Here is a 23356-nt window from a genome sequence, read left to right on the forward strand (position 1 = left end):
TTTATTCGAAAAGATAAACGATTTTTCTTAAAAATCCTTATTAATTTTTCTTTATTTTCTAGAATATTATAAACATTTATTTCAGTTTCATAAACTACTGTCAAAAAGTGATTTAAATGATTGTTTTTTTAAAGTAAATCTCTAAAAAGAACTTCAAAATCGTTCAGTGGAAACAACATGGCGGATTTTCGATGACAGTTCTCTCGACGATAATTAACAATTTATAAATTGATTTCGCAGTTTCCTGAGTTCACTATTAAAAATGTTTTAGTACTAGGACGCTTTTATTTACAAAATAATATTTACATACATAGAAATAAATATAAAGATGTAAGGAAAACTTCTAGATCTACTTTTTACGCGCTGGTTGTTTTTGAACGTCAAAAACATAACCTCACTAAAAATGACTTTTCTAAATGAAATAATTCGTATGAATATAAATTTAACAGTCTCGATTCATTTATGTGTTTTTAGGTTTATTTTATATCAAAAAATATATTAGCAAACTGAATTGAATATAATTAATGTGAAATAGTTCAAATTTGTCATGTATATTTCGAATTTCAAAGTATGGAACTTAAATATATGCAGACATTTTCTTATTATAGAAATTAAATATTTATTAATTTTGCACGGTTAATTAACAGTTTTTGGCATCATGTTACATCAATATTTTTTTCACTAAATAATCAAGAATTTTATAATACTTCTCAATAAAACCAAACCAGTTTTTATAATAAACAGGATGTCAAAAATTTAATGATTCATATAGTCGGGAAGCACAACTATATAAAGTACAAAAAGCGACGATGAAAACAAACATTTGTTGTGGTAAACGTTTCGAATTATAAGGAAAATATATATTTTTGACCGCTTTTTCGTGATCAATAACTTTGTAGTTAGTAGTGATTGGAATATTCGATGCGAAGAATCACAGTTCGAAATCAGCTCCTCGACTAAATTTCGTACTGAACGTTCACACGATCTTTTTGCTACTTTTAATTATTTTTTATAAGAAAATATAAACTTATATCGACCGCTTCATTCCAAGAATGACACAGCCGAAATTTATGAATGAAATCGAGATAAAAAATCAAAATTGGAAAACGTTTTGTTACGATCTATCGAGTGGAACTTAATAATTTTTTAGTCGCGTTCAAATTTTAAAGTACTTCATTATAAAAAGTTTTTACTTAACAATAAAATTCACTAATTCAAATAAATAAACGATGAGTCCACGTTGACAGATATGTTTATACGGGGGGTAAACGATATTTTTCGTTTCTTAATTTTGTTAGGTTAGGTTAACTATATTTCCATAAATAAATGTTGTATTAATATTATTTACACATTATGTAGTATTTATAAAAACAAATTCTGTGAAATTCAATATTTAAATGACGCATTAGCCACGTACTTATATAAAAAAGAAACCCACGACCACGCATCGCATACACAACGACGTAAAAAAATGAACCGGCCGTAAATTGATATGCACGGCGTCACCATTTTACCATTGTACACAAATGAATTAGTAAATTGTCGATGTATATCACACTAGACGAAAAGCAGACCTGACAAAATGCGTCCTTTGCAAGGACTTTTAATGTTTACTTAAGAAATACATGACAGAATGTGCTGGTGTCAGTTTCCGTTCGGTACGACGCGGCGGTCTCACGGATATTGACATTTCTTTGGGCCGATTCTTCACCTACAAACCACGTGTTCGTCACGTTTAAATTATATCGACATTGAAAAAACAAAATAAATATTAAGTAACGCCGTAGAATCGAAATTAATAGTCCGTTATTTTTCAATAACTCAATATTTTCGTATCTTAGTTAAATCTACTTGTATAAATTATATATAAAACAAAAAAATTATGGTTAACCTAATAACAAAAAACTACGTTTTATCAAACACCCACGAGTAATATCAATATTTCGAACCATCCCTTTTTACCCACCCACTTTATCAAACAACGATCGTGATTGCATGAAATCGGCGGCATTTTAAATAGTAATCGTGAAATCTAGAAGGCGTGGGGTTCGTGAGAACCGCAAGCGATGCGATTCGGCAACGCCGCCATCTTCTTGATTACTACTTCCGTTAACTGATTGAACGGTGTCCGGTCGAGGATGCAGGGAATGTATACATATATTCCATCTCGTAGTTTTCGACATATTTTTACATATACAAACGTTGCTAATTATTAAAAAAAAAAATTGTTAACCCGTGCAACGTCACAGTTGATAAAAATGATTGTAAGAGAGATAGCGAGATCGTTTTAGCACCTGTCCATCTATCCCACGGTTCGCCGGAAGTCCAATTATCCATAGCCATCTCTTCGAATTAAAAACCGGATTAGTTCAAGGCGTTTATTCTCGAGATCAAGTCAACCGTATGCGGTAATTAATTAATATAAGAAAATATTGTACTTAGAGAAACGGGACACAAGAAGAAGATATAAATAATAGAATTGCAATAATTAATTATACCGTGAATACCAAATTCATAAATATCTATTTCATCATGATGAGTAAATACACTATAAAACTTCACAGAAATGATAAAACGTCGGTATCAGTGCTGCCAACATAAAACGTTTTTCCACTAAATCCAAGCATGATTAGAGCATTATAAGTGGTTTGAAAATTGACTAATTTAAAGGTTAGATTCGATCAAGCAAGTGATAAAGATCGTTTATCCATTTTTGTTTTAACTGTCATACATTTAAATATCCGTATCAGCCGGTCCTGGAGCGGGTTTTGTAAAATTTTTACTATTCTTATAGCGTCCCCTGTATATAGAACAATTTTGACATTTGACATTTATGGGTATTGACGGAACGTTAAAAGTAGAATTCGTGCTACAGAAATGAAAGATTTAAGACTAAATATACGAATAGGCTAGTTGACAAAATTTGGGAATTAGTTTAAAACTATAACTTAACATCTATTTAACCCCAATAATATATTATTACAAGAAAAATGGATTTTATACGTTAGTATTTTGAGTTTTTAGAAATGAACTTGAAATTCACCGTGAAAAAGGCCACTGTCATGGCGTCTTGAATGAAGTAACGCCTCGCGAAACAGCAGTGTTTGTTTACTACAGTTAATTGTGTTTTTTAATAAATAATAAACTCGTATTATAAATACTGTATAGTGCCCTAATGTGGAAATCCAACGATAAAAACGCCAGACAAATTATTCATACACGTTCCAAACAATAAAGAGATACGAAGAAAGTGGTTAAAACGGGCAAGGAGGTAAAATGCTGTTACTTTATCAACTAATTCCACAAATTATTTCTGTGAAGATCATTTTGATGTAAGTACCAAACAAAACTTGATGTATCTATTTATAAACGTACAGTAAAAGTTATGAATTTTGCAAAATCTACCATAATATACCACACATAAAATGTTACGACTTAATTAAATTAAAGTTATTGAAACTTTGTATTCGCTAACCTCAAAATCAGTATTTTCATTATACAGTGGGTAAATTCGACTCTCTGACTAGTAATTGCTAATTAAATAAAACTTTGTTCATTCTTCACATAATATTTATATATAAGTTTTAACTCTGCGGATTTTCGATGAACAAAAATAGTTGTTAATTGTAAAAAATTTGTCATGCATAACGGCGTTAATTTTGGGCAAATTACCGCAGTTTGCTTTTATAAATTCTGATTCTATGGCAAATTGTACCTGTCTTTCAAGATTCAACTAAAAACGAACTTATTAATTTAACAATATTTGTTGAAAACTCGAAATGACTATACGAAAATATATATTTCGCAACGTGTGACGTCACGCTTTTCTGATTGGTGTTCAATGTCACGTGATTAAACGCCTCATTTTGTCGATTTTATTTTATATAAAAGTTGTTTTTTTATTTAATAATTATCATTGTTAATCATTAGAAACTCAAATCCATCCGATTTATTCTTAGTAGAAACAAGCCTTTAGATAAAACACCGTACTTTAAACCGATTCTAGAATAATCCTACGTCTAGTTTTTTTTGTTTTTATTGTAAGATTTTCCCACAGAATACAAATTGTTTATAATGTCGGGCACTTGTACATAATCACACCCATTAAACGAGCTGTATACAACGCTGCAATATTATAAAAGTTGAATATACATCGGTAGCATCTCGCTATTAATATTATATTAAATGGATGTGGTCAAATATTGAACACGAAAAGGCAGGGGCGTAGCAACAATAAAATAGTCCAGGAATCAGCGGTTTAAAAAAATATGAAACTTCGATTTTTATAAAAATTTTAATTCAAGCTCTATTTATTCAAAATGTACGGGGGATTCTTATTTTTTAGGGATGAAAATGAATTATTTTTTATAAAAATTTGAATTCAAGTTCTACGAAATCTTCCCTATACCGAATCATGATTTTTGTATTTTGGGGGTTTAAACTACCCCTTATGAAGTTTAAATGTATTATTCGTAAATTTATATTGATTTGAGAATATTTTTAGATATTTCAACTACAGTTTTATTATTTTCAATGAGCAAAAATTGTAGTTAAATTTTTTTACTGAAATAAAAAGAAATTAATTTGGAAAATAATTATTTTTCGTTATTACTAATATTTTCTTTGTATTGTCGTCCATGCAGCTTCACATTTTTCTTTTTTCAATAATTCAAAATTTGTGTCACGAAATTTTTTTAAAAAAAAAAGTAGTTTTTCGATAATAACTCGCTCAATTTTCAAGCTAGAAACTTTTTATAAAAAACGTTTCGTAGGGAATTTCAAGTACTTTAACGACATATCAAATAAAACTTTTATAAACCCCCGGTTTCGAAAAGGGTGCGGTTCAAAGGGGTTGCATTACCAATATTTGAACTTTGAACTAATGTATCTCGTACAATTTTTATGATACAGAAATTTTAAAAAATTCAATATTTTTAGCAAGAAAAACTCTACAAATTATATTCGAAACGTTTTTTCATAAAACGATTAGTTTTTGGTTTAATTAAGAAAAACCCAGATTACAGAAATGCAGGGCTCAATTTAATAGTTTTGACTAAATATGGCATGTTTTTTGGTGTTTTTGAAAAGTAGGAAATTTTTTTAGTAGAGATTTAGATGCCTGGGGGTCAGATCTGGACTATACGATGGATCCAATAACTATTGATTGCCTTTTTCTTTTGGAAAGTGAAACGGTGGATCCATCCCAGTCCAAATATGGATTTTAATAATCAACACGTTGTTTTCGATCGATTCTGATGTCTCATGGTCAAATATTGAAGCAAACAGCCTCAGAAATCTCACGCAATTGCAATTTACGATCAGACGTAACGAATTTTTGAAGTATCCACCTCAATAATCGATGTCTGTGTGACCACCAATAAAAAATTGTTCATATCGATAGTTTTGAGCTTGTACAGTATTTTTTTCAATCAGGAAATTGGTATTTCGTATTAATATCCTTTCTATACTAAAACCGGTACGTTCTGGTGGTACGATAGAGACTAATTTTAATAGTTTCCATAAGAAACGTTGCTGCAGGTATTTTTTCGACTTTCCCACGGTGTATGGTAATAGAGAATTCGAAAAAAACGATCAGAAACGACTTAAGACATGAACCAGTCACGAACCTACCGTTCGGAAAATTATAAATTAACTCGTTCCGTATAAAAAACGAAATGTTTCACTGAAGCTTCTGGTGAATTACGCATATTATAAACTGCTCCACCGAAAATTGCGTTCATAAAACTTTATATCGAATTTATGGTTTAGTTTGAGCGTTTTATCGAAAAACAAAAATGATAATTCGAATTTATAGTGAATCTACTTTAAATATTCGTCTAAAAATCGACTAATTTGTTGCCAAAAAGTAAAAAATTGATAAATAGAATCAGGTCACGTGGAAAACGCTTCCTCGGCATTCGTCGGGACAAAAGTCTCGTTAGAGATGGAGCCAAAGCGTTGGGCGAACTTCTTGGGGATCTATGCTCAAGAATATTTCATATTTAGAGGATTTCCCACCAGAAGTTTGGTTAGAATTGATTGAATTGGGTGCAATTACCAATAATTGAGACTTTACACCTTCGACCGGTACAGTTTATACCCAATTCGACGTCGAAGTTTCTTATTTACTGCCAGGATTCCAAAAAGGTTGTTTGGAAGGTTTTTTTCCCAATTTTCTTTAATAATCCTTCGTTCTAGATTTTGTCGAATGCTTTGGCGATTTCAAGAAAGCGCCCGAACAATATTTTCAAAAGATTCACACGCTCCTTTCTAATTGGATGGACTTATTCATTGGACACATGTTGTGTGCTCTAAATCGGTTCTTTAGTATTGAATTGGCATCCAAAAGACCGTCCGTACGATGTTGTTACTAATAAAACAATTTCTGATGGGTTTACGGTACGTACGTGTGTTTTTGCCTCGCCTAGGCCCGATTAATTCGTCCAAACGCGGAATTCCAAACACTTTTCTCGGTGTACAAAAAGATCCGTCCTTTTCTATGTATCCAGGTGGTGCGTGTGTTGTACGGTGTAAAGGCATCTGTAAATAGAAGCACTCGTGGGAACGTTCTCGTTTCAGAGTCTCACGAAAAGGAGCCCTCCGTCAAGTCATCCGTGCCCGGCTCGGATCACGGCTCGTGTTTTGTTTCTCGCGGGGCGGCGGCAACGAAAGCTCCGTCTATAGTTGGCGCGGGCCGGACGTTCGACCGGCATGCGAAATATTTTATAGGGGGGTCGACGCCGAAGTCTCCGAACACGACGAAATTATTATTTTTCGTTAACTAATCACGTCGATGTTCGAAATTTTGAATTATCATATCGTGAAAACGTTTGAAAAACAAACTTTAATCAAAACTACTCAAAACCGCGTAAATATCAATTATTTAGTCGAAAAAACCGAATACGTCTGTTAATTACAGTGAAAAAAAAAGTGTTTCACTTTAAAATTTTATTTTCCGATACACGAATTATTCGGAAATAATTAATTTTATACAGATTATGCAAACTAATAATCCGAGAAATGAATCGCTTGATCTAATTCGATGTTTTTATAAAATAAAATGAAATCGACGTTCAAACAAACCTATTTACTATTTTTGTCTGTTAATTTCGCCATAATTCGAATCGTTATATCATTAAAATTCGAAATATTGCTAAGAAATACAATAGAAAAGTTTTTTCATCACCAAACTTGAGATTGAAACGCCGGAAAAATTTTTATTTTCATTTAATTTTCGCTTCTAGGAGCCTGAACGTGATCTAGAGGCCGCGTAGACCTCCAATATTAACAAAATTTCCTATTCATCGAATTCGTAATTTTTTAAATTATTTAACAGATTTCAGTACTTCCAATATGCTCTCGTACAACGAGTACTGACCTGTATTAATGCATTTTATAAATATATGTACAAATTTCATCTCCTGCGTTCCTAATTCTCTACCAATGCCTGTCCCCTGATGATTTTATCGATTCATTATATGATATACCACTATTTTCTGTGCCCCTGATCTTCAATCAGTTTTTCCTCAATACCCGTTCCGTCTCCTGATAATTTTAGTTATACATTAGATGATATACAACTATTTTCTGTGTCCCTGATACTCTATTAGTTTTTTTTCTCATTACTTGTCCACTGACGATTTAATTTCACTTTGTAGGTACGAATAATTAACGAGACAAACGTTTTTTTGACATGCTAAACAAGAAAAATCGAATAAGAAAATGATTTTTAATTCTTAAATCCAAAGTCCGAAATCAAGAATGTGTTTTCTCAGTGTAGGAGGTTTAGTTTTAAAAATGTTAATCGGCAAAATCCAGTTTCTATGGGAACGTGAACTATATTAATAATTATTCAAGTAGCTGTGTGAGTTAAATTATGATAATGATTTATAAAATACGTTTACCGAGTATATACAAAAAGAAAATGTCGATGTCTGTCTGTTACAAACCACGCCGTTATTCAGAATTTAATACGAAATTCTAATGACGAATGTTATTATTTCATAAAAAAATATAGTGTTGAGAAAAAAATATTTTTTTCCCGCTCAATTCAGAAGGGGAAAAAAATTAAAATTCCCATAGTTGGGTCACACGCTCAGCACCCGTCTCGCTACGTAATAAATGTAGTGCACCCTTTTCAGTTCATAAAAACCACCAATTCCACTACATCGATAAAAAGAGATGGAATATAGAACTATACTAACGATCAGGGACGGCCTAAGATTAATTCTACGCTTTTCGTTAAAAAAGTTTTACAACTTTTAATTTCTGAATTTAGATTTAAAAAAACTGATCAGATACTTGATTTCAAAATATAATTGCTAAAATATTTCAGTACATGAAACGTTAAATTATATAAGACAAACTCCTATAATAAAAAAATATGAGAAATTAATCGATTATAGATAAAATTTAATACATTTCGATTTAAATATAAATAATTTTAATTGTAGTCTGCTTCTTTTTCGTATATTGAACATTGAATTGGTCCAATTGGCTCGATTGGTAAATTCTGTCAGTCAGTCAAACCAAATAGTGGATTTATTGAAGCTGCAGCTAAGGATTTAGTCCTGTCTGGACTGAATAGCTTCATAAAAACTTGGAGTACGTCAAAAAGTTGCTGATCCAACAATTTGGAGAAGTGGAGCTGGCGGGATCAGCTAAAAAGACCTACAGAAGCTCAGCTTCAATACGAACTGGTATCTTCATACTGTAGACGCCATTTAAATGATTTTGGTTGAAATATTCATTTATTAATTAATATACTAGAATTGCCGATGTCAAGTAACGGGTAAATTATTTCATGAATGAAAAATAATAATAAAATTAATTGCAGTTAAATTGGTATAAATTTTGTCCTGACGCCGGACCTGTCCAGTTTCGTTTCTACCCATTCATATAATACAACCTGCCCCACTCTTGTACGTTAACCAGGAACATCCGTATAAAACTAAAAAGGACCAAAACACAAGTTCATTCTTACGTCTAATACCCGACAATCTTTAATATATATACCGAGTGGTCGAAAAACGTTTTACGTAAAATGGCGCCTACTTCGTTTAGCACGAATATGAGTGAATTGAACGAGGAACCGATTTCTCGGACGTACCAATACAGAAAAGTGATGAAACCGATGCTGGAAAGGAAAAGAAGAGCCAGGATAAATCGTTGTTTGGACGAATTGAAGGAACTGATGGTGACGGCTCTACAAAACGAAGGCGAAAACGTATCGAAATTGGAAAAAGCCGATATATTAGAATTGACGGTTCGACATTTGCATAATTTGAAAAGTCATCATCAATTGGTTTTGTCTCCGGAACAATCGTACGCGGATCGATTTCGCGCGGGATTTACGCAATGCGCTCAAGAGGTGACGCATTTTATTACGAATCCATCGGACGTCGTGGATCCCGATGCCGGTAGGAAACTTCTGCAGCATCTCGGCGCTTGTGTACGTCAATTGGATTACGTGTCGCACAATTTCAACGTCCACTACACGCAGAAAAATAATTTAGTTTCCGTATCGTCGGATACGAAGACAAAAGATAATTCGGCGACTATGTGGAGACCGTGGTGAAGGAAAAACTATTTTTTTTTTTTTTTTAATATATATTTAGTGAAGTTTGTGATTTTTTTTTAATAATAGTTCGTTGTAAAGGTAACTATTGAATATTTTATTTGAAATTACTAACATTTTCGATAGTTTTTTTTAATATTATCAGTGCAATTGTTTTTAATGAATTTTATTTATTTATAAACTGAAATATGTTGGTAGTTTTTAATAAAAATTGTCTTCCGTAGCTTTAATACTGTGATAATACGATAAAAATATAATTGAATTTTTAATTTAATTTTCCGTTTCGATATTTGCAATAAAAATAATGGAAAGTGTCGTTTTGTATCGATTTGGCACTAATAAAATGTTTTTTTTTATATAAATAAACTATTTTTCGAATATTTATTTTCATTTCCGCCCGTATTTCAAATGAGAAAATTATTTGTACGACGATTTAAACAAAATTTCTCGTACGACCCTTCGTTTCTGAGTTGTAGGAGTTTAAAGTTTCGAAATCAAAACTGTTTTTTCTAAATTATACGTTCCGACGTTCGTCCTGATAGATTTCTCCGTTCCTTCAGCCGATTTCTCGATAAAAATTTGTTCAATTCGATAAAATTGGTGGTTCAGGATGTTTTTTAAATCGTTGTATGAAATCCTTTGCGTTGGTTTTCGTCCTGGTAGATTTCTCCGTTCCTTCAGCCGATTTCTCGATAAAAATTTGTTCAATTCGATAAAATTGGTGGTTCAGGATGTTTTTTTAAATCGTTGTATGAAATCCTTTGTGTTGGTTTTCGTCCTGATGGATTTCTCCGTTCCTTCAGCCGATTTCTCGATAAAAATTTGTTCAATTCGATAAAATTGGTGGTTCAGGATGTTTTTTAAATCGTTGTATGAAATCCTTTGCGTTGGTTTTCGTCCTGATGGATTTCTCCGTTCCTTCAGCCGATTTCTCGATAAAAATTTGTTCAATTCGATAAAATTGGTGGTTCAGGATGTTTTTTAAATCGTTGTATGAAATCCTTTGCGGTGGTTTTCGTCCTGATGGATTTCTCCGTTCCTTCAGCCGATTTCTCGATAAAAATTTGTTCAATTCGATAAAATTGGTGGTTCAGGATGTTTTTTTAAATCGTTGTATGAAATCCTTTGCGTTGGTTTTCGTCCTGATGGATTTCTCCGTTCCTTCAGCCGATTTCTCGATAAAAATTTGTTCAATTCGATAAAATTGGTGGTTCAGGATGTTTTTTAAATCGTTGTATGAAATCCTTTGCGGTGGTTTTCGTCCCGGTGGATTTCTCCGTTCCTTCAGCCGATTTCTCGATAAAAATTTGTTCAATTCGATAAAATTGGTGGTTCAGGATGTTTTTTTAAATCGTTGTATGAAATCCTTTGCGTTGGTTTTCGTCCTGATGGATTTCTCCGTTCCTTCAGCCGATTTCTCGATAAAAATTTGTTCAATTCGATAAAATTGGTGGTTCAGGATGTTTTTTTAAATCGTTGTATGAAATCCTTTGCGTTGGTTTTCGTCCTGATGGAATTCTCCGTTCCCTCAGCCGATTTCTCGATAAAAATTTGTTCAATTCGATAAAATTGGTGGTTCAGGATGTTTTTTAAATCGTTGTATGAAATCCTTTGCGGTGGTTTTCGTCCCGGTGGATTTCTCCGTTCCTTCAGCCGATTTTTCGTCCGTTTTACTACATCCTGGATTCACCATTTCCTTTGTAGTGATTACAGATCTCCGAATACAAGAAAAGATTTGGTTTTTCTCGGAGATATTTGCTCGAACCTATACTTTTTAGATCGTTGTACAATCCAAGGATCCGTTCGCTATAAAGAAACATTCTGAAAAGAATTACCATAAATTTTAACCCGGATAAATACAAAATTACAACAAAAAACGAATTCCACAAGTATATTTAAAAAAAAAAAATGAAATTAACATCTAATTACATACACAAAACGTAATTTATTTCTCAGATTTTTTCGTTATCATTATCGATTTCGTCATTTTCTTTCGATTCGTAATCATCGTAATTATCATCGTTATAATCATCATCGTAATCGTCGTTTTCTCCGTAATCATCTTCATCGCCATAATTATAATTGTCTTCGTCGTTTTTATCGTCTTCATCTTCGGCTTTTATGGGAAGTTTGATAACGCGTTTATCGTCTTCTGATGGTAGTTCTGGTCTATTGGGTGCATTATCCCCTTTATCGTTGTCACCATTTCCACTGTAATATCCATAATCGTCATCGTCGTCGCCGTTATCTTCGTCATCTGTTATAGTTCCTCCACCGCTACCTTCTTTATCTATGATCTTTGTAATTGAAATTTCCTTCGGAGTAGTAACTTCATTAACATCTGTAGCTTCGTCTCTTGTCGTTTTTGTATCTTCTACATCGTCGTTAATTCCTTCCGAAACGTCTTTTATCTTTTTCGTTGTTCCAAGCGTCATTCTTCGCAGATTGTGGATTATTTTTTTGATTATATCCAATATTTCTAATCCTTTTCTAAATTTTGTGTCAGTCGCGTCTGTGGTATCTGTATTTTTATCGGTAGTACTTTCGTCTGTATCTACTTCTTCGACTAATTCGGTATATTCAGTTTCCGGAACGCTACTCGGTAGCTTTTCCAGCTCCTCCGTTTTTTCTTTATCATCGTTATCGCTAAATCCTTCAGTTGATATTTCTATCGTACTCGTACTTGTTACTTCTGACTCCTCTTTCAATTTTTCTTTTGTTGTTTCGATATTAATAATTGTTGCGTCTGTTTCTTTAGTTTCTATAATCGTATCTTTGATATTTATAGTTATTTCTGTTATTTCCTTTCTTGTATTCGATTCTGTTGAATACGATAATTTTGGTATAGCTTCAGACGTAGATTTTGACCATCCGCTACTTATTTCTTCTTGTTTATCTTCTCTTATAGTAGTTTCAACAGATTCACTGCTTGTCGTTTTTTCTAATCCTTCTGGTATTTTCGTAACACTCGTAGTGGTTACGTTTAACGTAGCTGTTATTTTGGGGGATTCTGTAGATACTAATTCAGTGCTGGTTTCTTCTTGTACTTCTTCTGATGTTTTTGCGACAGTGGGAGTAGTTGTTGTTGATTTTGATAATTTGAAGCTTGTTCTTTGATGTAATTCCTCTGGTATTTCCATAAAACTATCAGTAGTTTCTGTCTTTTTTAGTGTAGCTTCTGTTTTTGTAGATACTGCATCACTATTTGTTTTTTCTTCTAAATCTTCTGGTATTTTGATAATACTGACAGTAGTTTTTCCATCTGTATCTACTGGAAACGAATTTCCATCTGTTGAACTCGTTAATTTTCCCGTTTCTGTTGCTAGTGATATTGTAGATGCTTTTTTATTGTTTTCTTCATCTTCTGTATCTTCTGTTATTCCACTATCATCGATAACTGTTTCTTTTTCCGTTGAAAACGATACCGAATTCGAAGATATCGTTGAAACTGTTCCAATACTTGATTTTTCTTCTAAATCTTCTGGTATTTTGATAATACTGTCACTAGTTTTTCCATCTGTATCTACTGGAAACGAATTTCCATCTGTTGAACTCGTCAATTTCATCGTTTCTGTTGCTAGGGATACTGTAGATGCTTTTTCATTGTTTTCTTCATCTTCAATATCTTCTGTTATTTCATTATCATCGATATCAGTTTTCCTTTTCGTTGATAACGATACCGAATTCGAAGATATCGTTGAAACTGTTCCAATTTTTGATTTTTCTTCTAAATTTTCTGGTATTTTGATAATACTGACAGTAGTTTTTCCATCTTTATGCACTGGAAACGAATTTCCATCAGTTGAACTCGATAATTTCCCCGTTTCTGTTGCTAGGAATATTGTAGATGCTTTTTCATTGTTTTCTTCATCTTCAATATCTTCTGTTATTTCATTATCATCGATATCAGTTTTCCTTTTCGTTGATAACGATACCGAAACCGAAGATATCGTTGAAACTGTTCCAATATTTGATTTTTCTTCTAAATCTTCTGTTATTTTGATAATACTGTCACTAGTTTTTCCATCTGTATCTACTGGAAACGAATTTCCATCTGTTGAACTCGTCAATTTCATCGTTTCTGTTGCTAGGAATACAGTAGATGCTTTTTCAATGTTTTCTTCATCTTCTGTATCTTCTGTTATTCCACTATCATCGATATCAGTTTTTCTTTTCGTTGATAACGATACCGAAACCGAAGATATCGTTGAAACTGTTCCAATATTTGATTTTTCTTCTAAATCTTCTGTTATTTTGATAATACTGTCACTAGTTTTTCCATCTGTATCTACTGGAAACGAATTTCCATCTGTTGAACTCGTTAATTTTCCCGTTTCTGTTGCTAGTGATATTGTAGATGCTTTTTTATTGTTTTCTTCATCTTCTGTATCTTCTGTTATTCCACTATCATCGATAACTGTTTCTTTTTCCGTTGAAAACGATACCGAATTCGAAGATATCGTTGAAACTGTTCCAATACTTGATTTTTCTTCTAAATCTTCTGGTATTTTGATAATACTGTCACTAGTTTTTCCATCTGTATCTACTGGAAACGAATTTCCATCTGTTGAACTCGTCAATTTCATCGTTTCTGTTGCTAGGGATACTGTAGATGCTTTTTCATTGTTTTCTTCATCTTCAATATCTTCTGTTATTTCATTATCATCGATATCAGTTTTCCTTTTCGTTGATAACGATACCGAATTCGAAGATATCGTTGAAACTGTTCCAATTTTTGATTTTTCTTCTAAATTTTCTGGTATTTTGATAATACTGACAGTAGTTTTTCCATCTTTATGCACTGGAAACGAATTTCCATCAGTTGAACTCGATAATTTCCCCGTTTCTGTTGCTAGGAATATTGTAGATGCTTTTTCATTGTTTTCTTCATCTTCAATATCTTCTGTTATTTCATTATCATCGATATCAGTTTTCCTTTTCGTTGATAACGATACCGAAACCGAAGATATCGTTGAAACTGTTCCAATATTTGATTTTTCTTCTAAATCTTCTGTTATTTTGATAATACTGTCACTAGTTTTTCCATCTGTATCTACTGGAAACGAATTTCCATCTGTTGAACTCGTCAATTTCATCGTTTCTGTTGCTAGGAATACAGTAGATGCTTTTTCAATGTTTTCTTCATCTTCTGTATCTTCTGTTATTCCACTATCATCGATATCAGTTTTTCTTTTCGTTGATAACGATACCGAAACCGAAGATATCGTTGAAACTGTTCCAATATTTGATTTTTCTTCTAAATCTTCTGTTATTTTGATAATACTGACAGTAGTTTTTCCATCTGTATCTACTAGAAACGAATTTCCATCTGTTGAACTCGTCAATTTCATCGTTTCTGTTGCTAGGGATACTGTAGATGCTTTTTCATTGTTTTCTTCATCTTCAATATCTTCTGTTATTTCATTATCATCGATATCAGTTTTCCTTTTCGTTGATAACGATACCGAAACCGAAGATATCGTTGAAACTGTTCCAATTTTTGATTTTTCTTCTAAATTTTCTGGTATTTTGATAATACTGACAGTAGTTTTTCCATCTTTATGCACTGGAAACGAATTTCCATCAGTTGAACTCGATAATTTCCCCGTTTCTGTTGCTAGGAATACAGTAGATGCTTTTTCAATGTTTTCTTCATCTTCTGTATCTTCTGTTATTCCACTATCATCTATATCAGTTTTCCTTTTCGTTGATAACGATACCGAAACCGAAGATATCGTTGAAACTGTTCCAATATTTGATTTTTCTTCTAAATCTTCTGTTATTTTGATAATACTGTCACTAGTTTTTCCATCTGTATCTACTGGAAACGAATTTCCATCTGTTGAACTCGTCAATTTCATCGTTTCTGTTGCTAGGAATACAGTAGATGCTTTTTCATTGTTTTCTTCATCTTCAATATCTTCTGTTATTTCATTATCATCGATATCAGTTTTCCTTTTCGTTGATAACGATACCGAAACCGAAGATATCGTTGAAACTGTTCCAATATTTGATTTTTCTTCTAAATCTTCTGTTATTTTGATAATACTGTCACTAGTTTTTCCATCTGTATCTACTGGAAACGAATTTCCATCTGTTGAACTCGTCAATTTCATCGTTTCTGTTGCTAGGAATACTGTAGATGCTTTTTCATTGTTTTCTTCATCTTCAATATCTTCTGTTATTTCATTATCATCGATATCAGTTTTCCTTTTCGTTGAAAACGATACCGAATTCGAAGATATCGTCGAAACTGTTCCAATTCTTGATTTTTCTTCTAAATTTTCTGGTATTTTGATAATACCGACAGTAGTTTTTCCATCTTTATGCACTGGAAACGAATTTCCATCAGTTGAACTCGATAATTTCCCCGTTTCTGTTGCTAGGAATATTGTAGATGCTTTTTCATTGTTTTCTTCATCTTCAATATCTTCTGTTATTTCATTATCATCGATATCAGTTTTCCTTTTCGTTGATAACGATACCGAATTCGAAGATATCGTTGAAACTGTTCCAATTCTTGATTTTTCTTCTAAATCTTCTGGTATTTTGATAATACTGTCACTAGTTTTTCCATCTGTATATACTGGAAACGAATTTCCATCTGTTGAACCCGATAATTTCATCGTTTCTTTTGCTAGGAATGTTGTAGATGGTATTTCACTGCTTGTTTCTTCCAGTAAATCTTCTGTTATATTGTTATTACTGACAGTAGTTTCTTTATCAGTTTGATCTAGTATCGAAGCAGTTGTATCTTCTGCTATTACTATTTCATCGTTTGTCTCTTCTGTTATTTCGTTTATATCAACGGCAGATTCAGTCTCAGTTTGTTCCGAATCTGTGGGATTCATCAATTTCGTTGTAGTTTCTGTTGTTGTAGATTTCATTTCTGAAACTGTTGATTCTTCTGGAGTTTTACCATTAATATCATCGATTGTTTCACTTGTCGCACTTGGAATTTTTGTAGTTGGTCGTTGAAGCTCCGCTGTAGGTATTTCTTCGTAATCCACACTCGGTTGGCAAATTTTGTGAACGAAACATTTAGTTTCGCAACATTTAAAACCTCTCGGACATTGGTAATCGGCGGTGCACTCAAATTGCGACGTTTCTTCCCTCGGATACGGTTCGGTGCATCGAAATTCGCCGAGAACGCATCTTCCCGGTCGATCTGAAACAACACGGAGCCGAATTTTATATTGTTAAACGTTTTTATCGCTAAAAACGTTTCGGGTTTTATACTACTAAATAAATTATTGGTTTAAACCTTCCGGGAAAGGATTTTTTCTCACCTCCTCTGTCGGCATGTTTTTGCTTGAAGGTTTTCGGAGATTTGACTTCCTGGAAGTTTCCAATTGGTCTGTCCGAATAAATAATATCGAAATAGTGGCCGTTCCATTTGTAGAAATACTTTTGTGTGTGCGCTTCCACAAGAACGAAGACGATAAAATAGAAATTGCTTCTCATGTTTGGATCTAAAAGAAAAACGACTGAAATTTTGAAATCAGACTCCAAATATTCTAATTTTGAGAAAAAAATGTTCTATAAAGTTTTCCAAAAAACTCAATACTTCTCAAGTTATTGGCAATTAAAAATTCGGAATTTTTCATCGGTTTTTTGCAAAATATCTCCGAAAATGTGCATTTTAACGAAAATTTTGTAATGACAAAAATTGTAGAAAATGAAAAACTGAACAAATCGGTTCTTTATTGAATGTTTCAAGTGCAATATTAAGCGAGATATTGAAAATCGAAATAATTTTTTATTTTGTCTGAAATTTAATCGATGTATTATTCAATGCCATCTAGCGGCGAGCAGATACATTTTATCGTTTTCCGTCTATAATTAACTTTAATACGAAAAGTTTGATGGATTCTAGTAGTTTGGCTGCTTTAGGACACGTATTTTTCAAAAAAATCACGATTTTAAGAGAAATTTTCGAATTTTTTAAAAAAACTAGTTTGACGAGTATGACACCAATATAGTCCGGTCAAATTAGACCAAAAAATTATGGCGAAGCTACATGAATTTCCATCAAACTAAAAATCGACAAAAATGCTTAAAATACAATTGAAAATAAAAATGTTCCCAATCATTTCCGTGTATGGAAAAAATTTTATTCGAGTTTAAAGGTCAAAAAAATGAGTTTTCCGCGATTATCTTCAAAACTGTGAGTTTTATCATGAAAATATCTTAGACAAAAATTGTAGATCTTAAAATTATCTAAAAAAAACGTATTAATATTTTTTTTCCCAAGAGCCACCGTTTCTGAGATATAACGATTCAAAGAATAAAAAAACAAAAATTTGGTTATTTCACTTTTTCACATAAAATTTGAGGTTATGTGAAAAAGTTGTAAGTCTTTTTATTACCTACAACTTTGCTATTTGACTTTTTCCCAAAGGACTTTTAGTTTTTCCGGAAATCGCGATAAACAAAAATTCAAGGTCAAATGTGAAAAACATGAGTTTTCTGCAATTTTCGCCAAAACCGCGAGTTTTATCATGAAAATACCTTAGACAAAAATTGTAGATCATAAAATTATCTTCAAAAAAAGTATTAGTACTTTTTTTCCTACGAGTCACCGTTTATGAGATATAACGATTCAAAAGTTTTAAAAATCAAAAATTTGGTTATTTCACTTTTTCACATAAAATTTGAGGTTATGTGAAAAAGTTGTAAATACAAAAGTTGTAAGTCTTTTTATTACCTACAACTTTGCTATTTGACTTTTTCCCAAAGGACTTTTAGTTTTTCCGGAAATCGCGATAAACAAAAATTCAAGGTCAAATGTGAAAAACATGAGTTTTCTGCAATTTTCGCCAAAACCGCGAGTTTTATCATGAAAATACCTTAGACAAAAATTGTAGATCATAAAATTATCTTCAAAAAAAGTATTAGTACTTTTTTTCCTACGAGTCACCGTTTATGAGATATAACGATTCAAAAGTTTTAAAAATCAAAAATTTGGTTATTTCACTTTTTCACATAAAATTTGAGGTTATGTGAAAAAGTTGTAAATACAAAAGTTGTAAGTCTTTTTATTACCTACAACTTTGCTATTTGACTTTTTCCCAAAGGACTTTTAGTTTTTCCGGAAATCGCGATAAACAAAAATTCAAGGTCAAATGTGAAAAACATGAGTTTTCTGCAATTTTCGCCAAAACCGCGAGTTTTATCATGAAAATACCTTAGACAAAAATTGTAGATCATAAAATTATCTTCAAAAAAAGTATTAGTACTTTTTTTCCTACGAGTCACCGTTTATGAGATATAACGATTCAAAAGTTTTAAAAATCAAAAATTTGGTTATTTCACTTTTTCACATAAAATTTGAGGTTATGTGAAAAAGTTGTAAATACAAAAGTTGTAAGTCTTTTTATTACCTACAACTTTGCTATTTGACTTTTTCCCAAAGGACTTTTAGTTTTTCCGGAAATCGCGATAAACAAAAATTCAAGGTCAAATGTGAAAAACATGAGTTTTCTGCAATTTTCGCCAAAACCGCGAGTTTTATCATGAAAATACCTTAGACAAAAATTGTAGATCATAAAATTATCTTCAAAAAAAGTATTAGTACTTTTTTTCCTACGAGTCACCGTTTATGAGATATAACGATTCAAAAGTTTTAAAAATCAAAAATTTGGTTATTTCACTTTTTCACATAAAATTTGAGGTTATGTGAAAAAGTTGTAAATACAAAAGTTGTAAGTCTTTTTATTACCTACAACTTTGCTATTTGACTTTTTCCCAAAGGACTTTTAGTTTTTCCGGAAATCGCGATAAACAAAAATTCAAGGTCAAATGTGAAAAACATGAGTTTTCTGCAATTTTCGCCAAAACCGCGAGTTTTATCATGAAAATACCTTAGACAAAAATTGTAGATCTTAAAATTATCTAAAAAAAACGTGTTAATACTTTTTTACCTTCGAGCCTCCGTTTCTGAGATATAATCATTCAAAAAGTTGTAAAAGTTCTGGTTCAGATTTACTGTATTTAATGGGTATAATGATAACAGGAGAAATACCAAAGCTGCAGAACAACATCGTCGAACTCTAGCAACATCTTCGTCAATAGATAATTTCTTACAAGTCTCAGTTCATTCCATTGTAAGAAAAGTTATTGGCGAAACCATTAAATACGACAACTTTTACAACTATTTGAATGATTATATCTCAGAAATGGTTGGTCGTAAGAAAAAACCTATTCGTACGTTTTTTGTAGATAATTTTATGATCTACAATTTTTGTCTAAGGTATTTTTATGATAAAATTCACCGCTTCGCTGAAAATTGCAAAAAACTCATTTTTTTGACCTTTTTGATATTTACTTTTTTTATTTTTTGAATCATTATATCTCAGAAACGGTGGCTCAAAGGAAAAAAGTATAAACATGTTTTTTGTAGATAATTTTATGATCTACAATTTTTGTCTAAGGTATTTTTATAATAAAACTGACGGTTTTGGTGAAAAACTCATTTGTTTCACATTTGACCTTGAATAAAATTTTTTGTATACACGGAAATGGCGGGGACCATTAAAAATAAAAGAATTTTACTGATTTTCAGCTTGATGAGAATTTATGTAACTTCGAATGTCTAAATTGACCGGATTATATCTTTTAATCATTCATAGGGGTCGATAAATTTTTGTTTTTCTGGATTTCCGGTAAAACTATGAGTTTTATGGAAAAAATCGAATAGAAAAGTTGTAGGTAATGAGGAGAACTACAACTTTTGTATTTACAACTTTTTCACATAACCTCAAATTTTATGTGAAAAAGTGAAATAACCAAATTTTTGTTTTTTTTTATTCTTTGAATCATTATATCTCAGAAACGGTGGCTCGTAGGAAAAAAATTATTGATAAGTTTTTTGAAGATAATTTCAAGATCTACAATTTTTGTCTAAGGTATTTTTGTGATAAAACTCACAGTTTTGGCGAAAATTGCAAAAAACTCATTTTTTTCGCATTTGACCTTGAAATTTTGTTTATCGTGATTTCCGGAAAAACAAAGTCCTGTGGGAAAACGTCAGATAGCGAAATTGTAGGTAATAAAAAGACCTACAACTTTTGTATTTACAACTTCTTCAGATAACCTCAAATTTTATGTAAAAAAGTGAAATGACCAAATTTTTGATTTTTTATTTTTTGAATTACTATATCTCAGAAACGGTGGCTCGTAGAAAAAAAAGTATTAATACGTTTTTTGTAGATAATTTCAAGATCTACAATTTTTGTCTAAGGTATTTTCATGATAAAACTCACAGTTTTGCTGAAAATTGCAGAAAACTCATGTTTTTCACATTTGACCTTGAATTTTTGTTTATCGCGATTTCCGGAAAAACTAAAAGTCCTATGGAAAAAAGTCAAATAGAAAAGTTGTAGGTAATGAGGAGAACTACAACTTTTGTATTTACAACTTTTTCACATAACCTCAAATTTTATGTGAAAAAGTGAAATAACCAAATTTTTGTTTTTTTTTATTCTTTGAATCATTATATCTCAGAAACGGTGGCTCGTAGGAAAAAAATTATTGATAAGTTTTTTGAAGATAATTTCAAGATCTACAATTTTTGTCTAAGGTATTTTTGTGATAAAACTCACAGTTTTGGCGAAAATTGCAAAAAACTCATTTTTTTCGCATTTGACCTTGAAATTTTGTTTATCGTGATTTCCGGAAAAACTAAAAATCCTGTGGGAAAACGTCACATAGCGAAATTGTAGGTAATAAAAAGACCTACAACTTTTGTATTTACAACTTCTTCACATAACCTCAAACTTTATGTAAAAAAGTGAAATGACCAAATTTTTGATTTTTTATTTTTTGAATCACTATATCTCAGAAACGGTGGCTCGTAGAAAAAAAAGTATTAATACGTTTTTTGTAGATAATTTCAAGATCTACAATTTTTGTCTAAGGTATTTTCATGATAAAACTCACAGTTTTGCTGAAAATTGCAGAAAACTCATGTTTTTCACATTTGACCTTGAATTTTTGTTTATCGCGATTTCCGGAAAAACTAAAAGTCCTATGGAAAAAAGTCAAATAGAAAAGTTGTAGGTAATGAGGAGAACTACAACTTTTGTATTTACAACTTTTTCACATAACCTCAAATTTTATGTGAAAAAGTGAAATAACCAAATTTTTGTTTTTTTTTTATTCTTTGAATCATTATATCTCAGAAACGGTGGCTCGTAGGAAAAAAAGTATTGATAAGTTTTTTGAAGATAATTTCAAGATCTACAATTTTTGTCTAAGGTATTTTCATGATAAAACTCACAGTTTTGCTGAAAATTGCAAAAAACTCATTTTTTGCACATTTGACCTTGAATAAAATTTTTTTGCATATAAGGAAATGGCGGGGAACATTCAAATTTCATTTTCACTTGTATTTTAAACAATTTTACCGATTTTCAGCTTGATAGGAATTTATGTAACTTCGAATATCTAAATTGACCGGATTAATATTGACATTGAAAAGATTTCGATAGAACAAATGGATTGTACTTTGAGGTTAGGTTATTTAAAATTTATCTCCAGTTTTTAATAAACTAATTCCTATCGTATAAAAATACAGGATTAATTACAGTTTTTTTTTACTTCTTTTTATTTCTGCTAAAACAGTTTACAAAAGGAGTCGAATGATATGTAAAAATTTCAAAAAAATAACAATAAATAAAATAATTTGAATAAAATTCGAATCTTACCTTAGTACAAACTATCACTATAGTACACATTCAAACTTTGTTAGAGAAATGATGATACGACAAAACCCACACTATTAGGAAAACATAAATTTCTTCAAATATAATTTTATCGTGCGATATTTGTTCATAATTTCTTATCTCGAATAACGCCGAAAAGAGGAAATTAGGTATCATATAGAATATAAAGGATTCTTTTCAATTCACCCCGCGACCTTCGTTTTATTTAAGCAAATTTAATAAATATTTAACATCAATAAGAACATCCAGGAATTCGTAAACTTGTTTGGATTATATTTAATACATCGCAAAAAGTATTTCTCCTACTATCGTCGCTTTAAATAACAAATTTTCCCATTTAAATTCATTATTAATATCAATTAGTTATCTGCAACGACTCTCAGTTGGGACGTTTGTCCAGTGTCGGATTCGAACTTTCCGAAATAGGCCAGGTATTGAGGCGTTTCCCCTCCGAATTTTTTAATGCGTCACCGATTTATTTGAAATTTTGACGGACGATAGTTGTGGATCCAAAAAGCGATTTCTACGTGGTGACGAAACGCGTAACACCCCCTTCCTCAACGGGGGGAGATGCCACCCCTTTTCGGGGGGTGGAAAATTTTTCACCAAAAATAACACCGGAAATCGTAAGATCAGTAAATTTAAAGTAAAAAATGTCGTATAAAGTTTTTTCGTCAGATCGATAGTTTTTGAGTTATTCGCAATTGAAAAGTACGATTTTTCGTCAAAAAAACAGTTTTTTACGAATAATTTTGTAAAGATGCATTTTATCGAAAAAAGTGTAATGAACAAAAATGAAGCTTATAAAAAAACAAAGAAAATAAACTATATTTCAAGATCTTAATGTTTTGTTTAAACCAAGTTATAGATACTTGAATAATTTTTGTTTTACGTAATTGACCATTTAACCTCAAATAACGGGAAGAGGGTACATTTTTCAATAAAAAGTCATTCAATACTTTTTAAAGAGCTTAAAAATACCTTTCGAATGACTACTGATAAAAGTCGTTTTAACTGAAATTTTAGTGAGATATGATGTAAAATAGTCGAAGTT

General features: G+C 31.5%; 2 protein-coding genes across 2 annotated transcripts; one reads left to right on the forward strand and one right to left on the reverse strand.

Annotated features, from left to right (window-relative positions):
* Nucleotides 1-8980: 8980 nt before the first annotated feature.
* LOC130452070 (enhancer of split mbeta protein-like) lies at nucleotides 8981-9955 on the forward strand. The gene has a single exon (XM_056791394.1). The coding sequence runs from the start codon at nucleotides 9044-9046 to the stop codon at nucleotides 9575-9577; it is 534 nt and encodes a 177-aa protein (XP_056647372.1). The 5' UTR covers nucleotides 8981-9043; the 3' UTR covers nucleotides 9578-9955.
* A 1386-nt stretch (nucleotides 9956-11341) lies between these two features.
* On the reverse strand, nucleotides 11342-22320 carry LOC130452072 (mucin-2-like). The gene is made up of 3 exons (XM_056791396.1): nucleotides 22285-22320; nucleotides 16867-17049; nucleotides 11342-16745 (listed from the first exon to the last, which is right to left on the reverse strand). Exons 2-3 carry the CDS (start codon nucleotides 17039-17041, stop codon nucleotides 11530-11532), a joined length of 5391 nt encoding a protein of 1796 aa, XP_056647374.1. The 5' UTR covers nucleotides 17042-17049; nucleotides 22285-22320; the 3' UTR covers nucleotides 11342-11529.
* Nucleotides 22321-23356: the final 1036 nt, after the last annotated feature.

This window comes from Diorhabda sublineata, unplaced genomic scaffold, assembly GCF_026230105.1.
Source record: "Diorhabda sublineata isolate icDioSubl1.1 unplaced genomic scaffold, icDioSubl1.1 Dsub_131, whole genome shotgun sequence".
Classification (NCBI taxonomy): Eukaryota; Metazoa; Arthropoda; class Insecta; order Coleoptera; family Chrysomelidae; genus Diorhabda; species Diorhabda sublineata.